The sequence below is a fragment of the Manis javanica genome, chromosome 1 (assembly GCF_040802235.1).
Source record: "Manis javanica isolate MJ-LG chromosome 1, MJ_LKY, whole genome shotgun sequence".
NCBI classification, from domain to species: domain Eukaryota; kingdom Metazoa; phylum Chordata; class Mammalia; order Pholidota; family Manidae; genus Manis; species Manis javanica.
The window spans coordinates 205,000,360-205,014,053 of NC_133156.1; the positions used below are offsets into that span (position 1 = coordinate 205,000,360).

Genomic DNA, 13,694 nt, shown 5'->3' on the forward strand with positions numbered 1-13,694 from the left:
TCAACTAAACTATGTTCTATTTTCTAGTATTTTAGTTCTTATTAACTCCACAAATTATATATCATCATCTTACATAATCAATGTTTACCTATACTTACCTACATATTTATCATTTTCTGAAATTCACCATTCTTTCTTATATTTTGTATCATCCTTTTGAGCTCATTTCCTTCTTCCTGAAGTATACGTATATCTTTTGGTATGTCCTCTAGTTATGATCTCTTGGTTGTAAACTCATTCACTGCCTGAAAATATCTATTTCATTTTTTTAAAACTATATGAAAAAAAAATGAATATATCTCTTTGAAACTGGGTGTATATCAGACTTTTTTCCTCTGCTTTTCATGTCTCAATTTCTATTTCATATTTTCTGCCCTGGATCTTTGTGCTGAAATCTCTGGAGAGATTTTATTTTTTTTCCCATGGTCTTCCCAGGGCAAAGGTCAAAATAGCGAAGTATTGCCCCAGCCCTTCTCTGTATATTTGCGTGCATATATCAGAAAACCAACAGAAATTGTTACCTTGCAAAGCTCTCTGCTTTATGCACACATTTCTGATTTCACCTCCCCACTTTGCTCAAGTTCGGGGCTCTGTCTTCCATGCATTTGATACCCTTTAAGACATAGACTTTAGACCTTCAGGGATTAGACTTTAAGGGATACTCCTTAAGGCAAGCAATGGTTTTGGTAATAGTTTACCCTTTGAATTTATACTTTCCCTTTGTTTCTGGTCATTGAGGGCCACTACTTTCTTGTCAGTTTAACCATATTCATATATTAAAGTTAAATCCATATATAAATTTTGTATATTGATATGCACATATCTGTATATATATAAAAAATAAATATTTTCTAGGACTTTTATTGGACGGTTTCTCTATCTTGCATACAAGTTTCTGGAAGCTTAAGTCCATCTATTTGATCTTTAAATTGCTAAAACTGCAAATCTTCTAGCCTGATGAAAAATTATACACTAAGAAAGAACACTATTGCCATCTGGTGGAGAAATCTACTATTATGACATCTAAATGAGACCAACTGTGATTCAACTCCTTATTGCCCCAACATTTAATCAGTAAGTCCTGTCAGATCTTCTTTTACCAGGTCTTTCAAATTTATACTTCATTTCCATTCTCCTAGCACTACCTTAGTTTATTCCCTAGTTGTTTTTTTTTTGCTAGAATTGTTGCTTTTGAATTAGCCTCTTCCTTTAGTTACTTTTCTGTCAATATTTTCCTTGTCCCTATTGTCATACCTTACTTTTACAACTTTACATTAATCTGATGGGTTGCTCATCAAGTTCTTGCTTATGAACAAACACTTTGAAACCAACAACAGCAATCTGATTACGGATGAGAAGAAGAGGTTCAATAAATATTAGCTGTATTGAAAAAAAATATTTAGTACCATTTGCTCATTTGCCAAATTTATCTGGGAGGCACAGAAATTTCCAAACCTCTTTCTTTGTATAATAACAGAATGATGAATGACATTCACATATGTAATTCTCCTGTAGCTTACCTAGATTTTTTTAAAAACTTAAAAATTATTTTTAATCAAAAAATACATCACTGATATAAAAATCATAGTTCTGCAAGTGAATAAGTACATTGATGATGCTGGAACCTAGGGTTCTCACTGTGGCAGAGGATACAAATATGAAATAGGGAAAGGCAAGAAAAAATCCTGCGAGGTTGGGTTGGAGTTGGAGATATCAGTAAAACTTGTGATTTCTAATATATATGTATCCTAGCTCTTACTGTTGAAGGGGCCTAAAGGCACTATAACCCATCAGACCTAGATCTTATTATCTGAACACTATTCTCCACTTAAATAAACTAGGGATCTTTGGAGAAATGGCTTCCAGGGCTGGGTAGGGGGAGAAAAAGATAAACTTGAAACATCTTGTGCTAGAAAGTAAGGAAATACTTAAAGAATGATAAGAATATGTCAGACAGTCCTAGGAGACAGACTGAAAGGTCTCTTACTGGGACATCAAAACAAATGAGAATAACAGACTGAATAAAACAGGAATCTGTGAGTTAATATTAAGTTGGAAAAAGAGAAAGCTTTTCCTTACAGCAAATGCAGAATGCCAACTAATAAATGTAAAAGGAATGACAGAATTAGAAAACAATTTGGCAACCCCAGAGTAACAATTAATCCAGCCAAGAAACATCACTGGATGTTAAAATTAGTGTGTGAAAGTTTGCTGAGAAACAGAATATTTACAGTTTCAAAGTATCTCCCTACCAAATGCTTATTAACTTAATAGAAAAAAAATAGAAACTACAGTGGAGAAATCTAGCAGGTATCACCTAAAACAAGTGATCCAAGTTAATACCTTGTAATGGGACAACTGATACCATGGTATGATGCACTGAAAAGGAGAAGGCATCACTTCTGATATCCCTACCAAAATGTGTATGTTCCATTTAATTGTAAAGAAAAAGCAGAAAAACTTAGATTAAGTGAAATTCTATAAAATAACTGATCTATGTGTTTTACCACCTTGATATTTTTGTGAGACAGATTTTAGAATGGTTCTAGATTAAAGGAGATGAGAGACATGACAACTAAATGTAATGTGTTATCCTGGATTGGATCCTGGATCAGTGTTTTAAACAAAGGCCATTACTGGAAGTAGTGAAATATGGAAAAGATTAGCTAACAGTATTATATTAAAGTTACTTTCCTGGTTCTGATAATTGTGCTATGGTTATATAAGAAAATATTCTTGTTCTTAGAAAATATATACTTAAGTATTTGAAGTAAAGAGGTATCACATCTATAACTAACACTCAAATGGTCAGAAAAAAAACATTTATTCTGTACTGATATCCACCCTGGTTAAGGGAAACCTTTTCCTTGGAGTAGAAACCTTTTCTTAATTAATACAGAAAGGATGATGTAATGAGAAAATCACAATTTTGTAAACATCACAGCAAAAATTTTTCAGGTAAGATTCATCAAAGGATGCTAAATCTAGAAGGAGCAGGTTTGATGAAGGATTAGAATATCAACATGGTCTCAGAGTTTATCCTCACAAATTACTCACTAACTGCAAAAGGAAAAAAATAGTAACTATTCAATGGAGAAACTGGACTTCTTATCCAAGAGAACAAAATGAACATTATTAATAGGGGGCAAAGGGACATTATGTGAGTCTGGCTGTGACACTCGGAGGACACATCAGTCATAGTATGTCAGCCCACACTGTATAACCAAATGTAACCATAAGGAAACACCAAAAAAACCCAAGCTAAAGGATATTCTACAAGTTAACTGTCCTGCATTCTACAAATATAGCAATACCACAAAAGACAAAGAAGGCTGAACTGTCCCAGCAGAATCATGATGATCTAACATCTGAGCCTGGACCAGATCCTGTATCTGAAAAAGAATTACCAATGGAATCACAAATGAAATTGGAATAGGCACTGTAGATTAAAGTATTGTATCCATGCTAAATTCATGAATTTGATAACTGTACTTTGATGTTTGTTCTTATTAAGTACATTCATGGTATTAAAGGGTAAAGGATCACAACCAACACAAATGATCAACCAAGTGAAAAGACAACCTATGGAATGGGAAAAAATATTTGCAAACCATATAGCTGGTAAGGGGTTTAATATCCAAAACATATAAAGAACTCATACAACTCAATAACAAAAAGCCAAATAATCAAGTTAAAAAATGGGCAATTAAAAGGATCTGAATAAACTTTTCTCCAAAGATACCCAAATACCAACAAGTATATGAAAAGATGCTCAACATCACTAGTTGTTAGGAAAATGTGAATTAAAACCACAGTGATAAATCACCTCAGATCTTTAGAATGGCCAACATCAAAAAGACAAGAGATAACAAATGCTAGCATGGATGTGGGGAAAAGGGAACCCTGTGCACTGCTGGTGGGATTGTAAACTGGTGTAGCCAGCATGGAAAACAGTATAGAGGACCCTCAACAAATTAAAAAGGAATGACCATAAGATCCAGCAATTCTATTTCTAGAAATATATTTAAAGATAATGAAAACTAACTCAAAAAGATCCCTGCATCTCCATGTTCACAGCAGCATTATTTATAATAGCCAAGACATGGAAAAACCTAAGTTCCCATTGATGGATGAATGGATAAACAAGTGATGATGTGTGTGTTTGCATGTGTGTGTCACACACACATACACAATCAATGAAATATTGATTCATTGTTTCATTGATTCATTGATTCAGCCATAAATAAATGAGGAAATCCTACCATTTGCAACAACATGGGTGGACTTTGAAGGCATTATGCTAAGTGAAATAAATCAGAGAAAAACAAATACTATATGATCTTACAAGTGGAATCTAAAAAATTAAAAAAGACAAAAAAGACCCCAAATGCATAGACAAAGAGATCAGGTTACTAGAGCCAGAGGGTTGGGGGGAGGGGGACTGAAGGTAATCAAAAGGTACAAACCTCTGGTTATAAGATAAATAAGTACTAGGGATGTAATGTACAGTATGACTACAGCTAACACTGCTGTGTGGTATATAAGAAAGTTGTTAAGATGGTAAACCCTAAGAGTTCTCATCACAAGGAGAACAGTTTTTTTTCCTTGTGAATAAATTTTTATTTACACATAATTCAAACAAAAATTTTTATGAAAAGAGGGATAAAAATTGTTTCATTGCATCTACACGAGAAGATGAATGTTAGCTGGAACCTAATGTGGTAATTACTTCACAATATATATAAATCAAACCATCATGTTGTACTGCCTTAAAAAAGGGGGGCAAAGGATATGATGTCTGTAATGTACCCTCAAATAGGTCAAGAAAAAATATACAATAAGAGATAGAAAATGGTAAAGCAAATATGAGAAATATTAAAAAAGTCAAAGTGAAGAACAGTATATATATTTCTTCTACTTAAAATGCGCAGAACAAATATATACATATATCTGCTCGTAAATATTCATTTCCAGGATACTAAAATTCTTAATATTCTCCTGTTACCCCAGGTAAGGGAACTAGGGGCTAAAATTATTAGGTTGTTGGCATTAGGCTATAAAGGGTTAAGCCTCTCTTTTCTTAACCCCCAGCTCCACTCCACAGAGCAAAACAGTACTAATAAGATTTCAGATGTTTTCTATGTATACATAAACTTCTGTACATATATGTAATTCTTATGTCATCTTGACGGCATATTCTAATGAATACACTTAAGTGTTCTATTAGTATTTAATTGTTTCATATTTATGTATGTATATAAAATGCAATCTGAAATTTAAAAAAATACATTATCTCATCATTTGTGCATTTACTTTAATAAAATCTATGTTTGTCCTTAATTCTGCTATCTGAATGCGGTATTTTCTGTTTTTATGACTTCTTTTTAAAAAACACTATGTTCATGTTTGGTTTGGGGATCTTCCTTTTCATTTAACAACTATTCAATTTTTGGTAGTCATAGTATTACTTCAATAATATGAAGATTTACAATATTTGTATTCTGTTCTGAGATGTAATACTAGCAAAAATCTTCATAGAACCTAAGCTAGGCCATTGGATCATTTATGGAAGCAGGGTACTCAAGGCATGAATATGAAATGTGAGTTGTGGAAGTCTAGATCCCAGTCGATACCTGAGAGATGTATTCTTCCCAAAGTTGACCAACCCAACTTTTCATGAACCTTCGCCACTCTCTACCGGGGTCCTATTATGGATCCCTTGTATTGATTTTAATTAAAAATTCCAAATTGATTACAGCATGAGAAGATACTTCCTGCCTTCAGAGCTACTGTGGCAAATTGCATTTTTTGCACCATCCTTGTGATCTTTCTGGATAAGAATAACAATGTATTCTAGAAAAAGTTTAAAAAACCTTATAGATAAATGAAACAGTTAAAATTTTAAATACTTTCTATAATGTTTAAACAAATAAAAATGTAATTATCTATACCCCATATGTTACGTTATCTATTCTACATATCTTACAGTGATATGTATTTATATATACTGCCCTTGGCAATTAAAAAAGTTGTACTTAATCCCAAACCTCTTGGTCTCCCATAGTAGGCTGCAGGTTTCAAAAGCAGAAGTCCTGAACCTCTGGAGGCAGCATAAGAAAAATCTTTGTGGTCTTTCAGCAGTCTATTATATATACATATTTATATGTACATATAAAGAGTCAAAATGCTTATTTTGTTCTATTTATTGGGCATACAGGGATGGGAGGCAGAGAAGGAGGTTAAAAAAAGTTTGGTTTCTGCTTCAAAGAGAGTTTCCAAAGAGTGGCAATTAAAACATTACACATCATCATGGGTGAACATTGTTCTCCTGGCCTTCCTGACAGTTTGAATTCAAAGAAACATGTGTTATGTGTTTTTCTAAAACCCAGTGTATTCATTTGGATACATACAGAGTGTCTCTTGCATTCCCAGTTTCACATGAAAGGTATTGGCACTTTGGCTTCAAGGACAAATAAAAAATATCATAAACACAACTTGTGTTCGATTTGAGTCTGAGCTAATTACTAAGGAACTCTTCAGCACCAATGGTCTGATATTTAAATGCCCTGTGAAACTGCAATGAATGAAAAGACTGCTGATTCTATGAACTATGCAGCCAACAAGGGAATGAGGGAAGAATAAATCTGGATGCCAAGTTCAGAAAAAAATACCAATGATCTCACTTTTTCAATATCTATAAATAAGGTAAAGGGAGAGGATAGTAAGAATTACATGAATAATTAAATAAAAAGTGCATACAGAACTGGGAAAGTATTTTTTTGTTAAATTTGCTACTTATTCTAGTTCAGTAAGATGTTTGTCATGAAAATAACAACAAGGCAGAAAATTGGTTACAGTGTTGCTATTCAGAACTTCTTGAGAGCAAAAGAATGAGTACCAATGAACTTGCCTGGTTTAAAATTCATGTCATAATAAGACATGTTATTTTGTAACTTGAACATCTATGTTATGCCTTGCAAATTCAAAGCAGAAAGTAAAATCAAATAGAAAGCCAGAAACTTCACCAATACATTTAGACAGATGTTTGCTTGTAGTTTTTGATATCCAAAACCTTTTTTCCACACATCGCACAGATGCCTAAAACAAAAAAATATGTAGGCAATCAAATCATAATATCAACTAATAATAACAAGCAAATATCAAATACTACTGGTCTGGTTTACTTAAGTCACTCCTGAAGCTTAAAAAATAATTAAGAGAAAAAGAAAATATATACCTTTACTGTGAACAAGTTCTAAATTTTATTTTGCTTAGAAAAAAGAACATCTGACTAACAGGACTTATGAAAGGCTAATAGTTTTCCATGTTATCTAATCAGTACCAAATGAAGTAGGTTTGATACGAACTGAAATACAATATTAAAATAAACTTACCCTTTTTGTATGCACAGCCCTGGCAGTAATGAGAACCTGGTTGGTGCACGGAACTTTTACAAATTCTGCAAGTGGAGAACTTATTCTTTCCATAGGGATCAAATCTAGAGATGTTTTTAAAGGAAGAAAAATATGTAACACAATAGAAATACTCTTAAATAGCTTCATGTAAGCAACAAATGAGATTAAATCCATGCTCTCTATTCCCTCTATTAAACTCTAAAATTGACAGGCACAGCACTCTTCTAGCTGGCCCCTCTCCTAACATGCCTGCACACCTCTGCCCCTTCCATGCAAGTTATATGCTTATAAAGAGTAAGTTGTACTTAATCCCAAACCTGTTTATATCAGTTATATCTGTTAATCTATTTGTGTGATATAATTAAATATTACGGAAACTGATGAAATGCAAAAAGTGTGATTGATTCTATTAAAAACTTAGTGAATGCTTCAGGATGACTAGATAAGTATGAATCATAAAAATTGCTACTGAATTAAGCATGAGTAAGACAACTTTAAAATTGGGGAAAAATCGTAGTGGAAGGTCTTGGAACTTTGCAAGTGTCAGTTCTTGCTCCACTTTAAAGATACTGGATATATTTATATATACTCTGGTCATGATTGATGTGAGGAAAATGATAAAGAAGTCTTATCACCATTGACTCATACTCGAAAGACCTTGTCTTCATCCCAAATGACTGGTGAATGCATGTATAGTTACGTGTTGTAACTTAAAAGTATGTATATCTTTTAATGATTGCTGGCTTTAACTGATGTTTTCAATTAACCAATCCAATCCCTTTAGATAAAAAGGTTTTTATTACATAAAAATGCCACCTTATACTGACTGGAGTGCAAAACAATTTTAGAGGAAATTCTTCCCCCTAAATTATCAGTAACTTTTTATAATGCTATTCATATACCAAACACCAACACTGTTCTAGACCTGGTTTCTTCTCTTAGGATACAACACAATGGCTCATTTTCAAAGGTTAATTTTTCCAAACCCAGAAGAATGCCACTTTACTCTTCACAAGAGAAGACAGAGTAGACACTATTCTTCCTTTAAATAAGCTAATTTTGTTTGTACCAGTGTGTCTAGAGATTACTTTTTCTGAAAACCTTACTGTATTCTAAGATGCACATTTTATTATCTCTAAAATATTGTAAGTGGCAGAGCTCTTTCCTTTTTTAAGAGACGATGAATCTTACAAATATTGTTATCTCAAGATTCCATGCAGTACGGTAGTACACTTTCCAAAATGAGATAAAGTATCCACAGTAATAGCTACTTATTAATGGTATCAGAGTAAGTTTGGGAACATAAAAGAACCAGAAGTTTCTAAAATAACAACGTGGTCAATAAGAACTGAGTGGTCTTAGAAGACAGCAATAAATCAGTCAACAATACATAGTGTGATGCTGCACTGAAAATTACAATATCGTGTTTTATACCCATTATTTAATAAGCATCTTTATGTGCCTAGCACTGTATGTTGTACAAGCTTTATTATTATTTCTCATCCTTGGGACAATGCCATGAAACAAGTATTTATTCATTTCGCAAATAAATATTGAGTGCCTAGTATGTGCCTATTACTGTTTTATATACCAACAATGAACGTTGACCTTAGAAAGCTGATATTCTAGTGAGAGGAGATACATATTAAGGAAACAAACATGCTTTTCCAATACTGACACATGTTGCAGAGCAAATTCAAATAGGATACTGTGGCAGACATGAAGGGAAGAAGGGAAGACATTAGTTTAGATGCTGTTAGACCCTCTCTGAGGTGACATTCCAGCTGAGACCCAAGTAAATAGAAGCCAACTATCTAAGCTCTGAGGGATCAGTTCAAGGGAGCAGCAAGCATAAATCTCTTCCAGTGTGAGTGGACTTGGGATTTCTGATGCAGGAGCTGATATAACAGCAAGTCAGAGAGATGGGAGGGGCCTGATCGTGGAGAACCTTGTACGAACATGGTAAGGGGTTTGGATTATATTCAATGTGAAAAAGAAAACCACTGTACACTTTTGAGCAGTGAGTTATATGCCCTTTAAAGGACCACTCTGGTTACTATGAGACTGAACTACAAGGAATTAGAGAGGAAGCAGAGAGATAGAAAGTTACAACAGCATCCAAGTAAGAAATAACAGTGATTTGGAACAGGGTGATAGCAGTGAGATGGGCAGAAATAGATGGATTCAGGCTGTATTTTGGTGGCAGAGTCAAACAATTTACTGATGGATATGGGACGTGAGGGAAAAGGAGGAATCAGTGAAAGATTCTGGCTTCTAGGCTTACACAGCTGGGCTGGACAGTGGTGCAGTGATGAGAAGACTACGATTGGAAGACTAAAGGAAAAAGAGGTTGCTTGTTAGATATCAAATTGGCTAAGTCAAGCAGGCAGTTAGATACATGTTTGAGCTCAGAGAAGTCATGACTAGAGATAAATCTGGGAGTTATTAACATATAGTTCGAATTTAAAGCAATTGGACTAAAGTCACTTGAGAGATTATAAATTTATAAATAGGGAAAAGAAAAAAAAAAGAAAAAGAAAGGTCTAGGATTGAGTCCAGAGGCACTTGATTAAGAAGGAACAGCCACTGAGTTGGAAGGAAAGGAGAGTGTGTTATCCCAAAGCCAAGAGAATACAGGGTTGCAAAAATAACAGTTGTTAAAAGGTTAAATAAGGTTTAGAATAGAGAAGTGGTCATCATTTTAAGAGGTCATGGGCAAGACAAGAATCTTGACAAGAGCAGTTTCAAGGGTGTGGTAGGGATGAAGGCCTGACTGGAGAGGCTGAAGGAGAGAATGGAACTTAAGGACACTGAGAAGGTATCTAGATAAGGCTTTTGAAAACTTTTGCTATAAAGGGAAGTGAGGACACAGAGTGGCAGCTGGAATGGTTCATGGACTTTTTAAGACTAGAAATAGTAAAGCATGGTGTCAAAAAACTATTTTTAAAGTGGGAGACACTTTTATTCCCATGCTCATATTAAAAAGCAAAGTTCAAAAGTTAAGAAACTGGCTTAACTTGATTAAGGTCAGAGAGCTGGACAGTGACAGACATACATTCAAATTTAGGACTGACTCCAGAATTTATGATCTGTCACATTTCTCTGTTGCCTCTAATTTGTGGGATAAAAAAGAATTAGATAAAATACAAGTCATGTTTTCTGCTATAATTAAAAACTAAGTAGTGCTAATATCTTCATATAATGATACAGTGAATAGGAACAAGGTGAAACCAGCAGGTTTTAACAGACAGTTTGGTTTTGCCTGCTAGAAACTACCAAGCTATTTTATCACAATAGAATGATGCATACCAGGTTCACTCCAGTATGCTAAAGAGTAAGAGTGGAAATTTGTGACTGCTTCCATACCTACCTTGCTTTTTTTGAAGTCAAAGCTTTATTTTCATTCAGCTTTCTTCCACCACTTTCTATAGCAAAATATACGTATATATTAGTGGGTTATTTCTACACATTTCACATATAACATATACTGGATTTATTTATTTATTTGGTACCATAAGTCAGTATCAGTATCATTTATTTTATAATAAATTTTTGATGAAGCTCAATTATCTTTATTGCAATAGTCACACTAATGTGAAGTTTTCTTTTGTTAAATTTGGTGCCTCTTTATCACCTTCACCTATTTCACTCACCCACCACACCCTCCCCCATGGTAACCACCAGTCACTTCTCAGAGTCTTATAAGTCTATTGCTATTTTGTTCACTTTGTTTTGTTTTAGGATTCCACATGTAAGTGAAATCATATGGTGTTTGTCTTTCCCTGACTGGTTTATCTCACTTAGCATAAAACCCTCTAGGTCCATTCATGTTGTCACAAATGGCGACTTCTTTCTTTTTTACGGCTGAATAATATCCTCTAAGTCCATCCACATTGTCATAAATGGCGACTTGTTTCTTTTTTATGGCTGAATATAGAAAGGCTATAACACTTTAAATGACTTGTTCAAGAATATAAAAGTCAGTAAGGAGGGGGAATTAAACACAGATACTAATTAAGCTGAATCAAGTCAATTATTAGATATGCTCATTGAGTGAAAATCATCTAATTATTTTGCTACTTCCTGCCTACTAGATTAGGAACTCCTACCTGAAAATGAGAGAACTAAATAGAAGATACAAATCATTAGGGAATCTGGTATTAATAAATATACAGAGTATATAAAACAACATTTTATTTTACAAATAATGTAGAAATTGAAACATTGGTCACAGGAAGAATTTGATTCAACTTCCATTATCTAAAAGGAAAAATACCTGTGGTATTCCTTGCACCATCTTTCCATGTATCTGGAGTGATAACAGTACCAAGTTTCTTTTCACCTGTTATAACAAAACAGTAAAAGTAATGGGAATTAGAATTTACTATCTATTAAATACAGTACATTGTACTTAAAGTTCACAATGGTATCAACAGTCATATTACAGTAGGAGCCTGTTAAAGCTGAGGTATGGGGTCAGTGAACTGAGACTTAAGATATTAACTATGGGTTATGGATAACTGAGTCTCAGTAATACACAATAAGATGGCTTAAAATAGGCTTTCACTGTGCTTGCATACTTTACAAATATCTGATAAATCTTAAAAAACTCATAAATCTCTTCATTCCATAAATATTAAGCACTTATGATGTATAAACCACTTTACAAAGTTCAAAGAAAAATAAAATGATTAATTAGATAAAGCTCTAGGTTTTCAGGAGCTTACAATACACTATTTTCTCTAGGTTCCACATGTGACAAGATGAAATTTTATAAACCTGTTGCATATCCATTTCTTTTCTTGTAAGAGTCTACAACTTCCATCAGATTCTCAAAGGAATCAAAGACCCCCCAAAATATTAAGAACAATTCAATCAAAACATAAACTAGAATATAAAAATTATAATAACTGAGAGTTAAATTACTAGGAAAAATTCCATGGAGAAAGAAATAACCTTGGCTAGGAAAATTCAGGAAAACTGTGTGGAGAAAGCCTCAGAGGTTTGGGTATGTGGTAATGGAACTGTGAAGAATGAGGAGGAAGGAGGATAAATGCAAACTAGACAAAGGACGTATCCTCAAGAAAGGCACAGAAAGCTCAGGGTACACATGGGCATGTAAAGTACTTTGGTTTGACTAAAGAGTGAGGAAAGTAGGAGTAAGTGAAAATGAAATTGGAAAGATAAACTGGAACACTATTGTGGATGGTCATCCTGAATGCCAGGCTCTAAATACAGAAACCCAAAATTATTTTACTCACACTGAGAATTCATTCAAGGTTTTAAATTAGAGATATGATAGAGTGCACTAATATTTAGGTTCTATTCAGGTATCTGCTATGACTACTCTGAACAATGTCCCAGCATAATGATGAAGAATAGTAAGACAAGGTCCTCACCCTTTGGTCCTACTGTCTAACACTTGGTATGAATGGGATACTTGTTTCATGAATGAAAAGGAAAGATAAGAAAATGCAAGAAGGAAGGTGGAGTCAGGGTTTAACGGTGCCTGTTGATATGGAAGGGGAGCTGATTAAAGATTCCAGAGGATATAGGGGCGAAGGACCTAGAAGAGGTAAGAAGGGATGGCAACAAAGACACATGAGCAGCATTTTCCTCCAAAGATGAAAGAGAAAGAGGTAAAGTGGGTATGGATGTAGATATGTTTACAGGTATAGTAAAAGTGAGAAGTTAAGAATGTTCCCATTTGAGTACCTTGCTTTTCTTATACCTATAAGAAGCTATTTGTCAGCATTAGATGAGATAGATGAGGGTAGGAGGAAGTTTAAGTAATCAGAGGGCTTGGTACAATCCCTAATGACAAAGGGCAAGAGACCTGAGAAAAGATAAATAAAAAAGACTGATAAATAGTATTAGAGATCTAGAAATTAGGAACTGCAAATTTTAGTGTTAACAATCCATTCATTTGGGCAATTTTCCCTGGTGGCCTTCACATGCATGTAGGATGGTTTACTGAGGAGAGCCAAAAGCAGGGAGAGAAGTTTAAGGGGAAGGGGGCTGATAGGGGACCATTAATCTAACTCAGAGTGATGGGGATCTCAACTAGGGTAGCTGAGGAATAAATGAGAGGCTAGGGAAAATCTGAACTATCCTATGGAAGTAAGATAAGCAGGACAGGCAACTGTTGGGATGTAGGTTTACAGAGGATAAGGGAATGAATGAGAGATGATTGAGGCTTTGTAAATAGGTAACTGGGAAGACTGTCATGCCATTAAATCATGGGAAAAAATGTACAGATTTGTGGAGTATGATGATGAA

General features: G+C 34.2%; 1 protein-coding gene across 3 annotated transcripts in view; it reads right to left on the bottom strand.

Moving 5' to 3' along the window:
* CRIPT (CXXC repeat containing interactor of PDZ3 domain) overlaps nt 1-13,694 on the bottom strand; it is a 60,892-nt gene that overhangs the window by 44,494 nt on the left and 2,704 nt on the right. For 2 of the 3 annotated variants that reach the window (XM_073213569.1, XM_073213570.1), the window contains exons 2-4: nt 11,692-11,757; nt 10,786-10,840; nt 7,395-7,498 (exon numbers count right to left, since the gene is read on the bottom strand). In XM_073213569.1, coding sequence (XP_073069670.1) covers nt 7,395-7,498; nt 10,786-10,840; nt 11,692-11,757 — 225 coding nt within the window. Of the gene's footprint in view, nt 1-6,187; nt 7,099-7,394; nt 7,499-10,785; nt 10,841-11,691; nt 11,758-13,694 lie in introns of those variants that run through there. The other variant, XM_017646055.3, reaches the window with a different exon arrangement.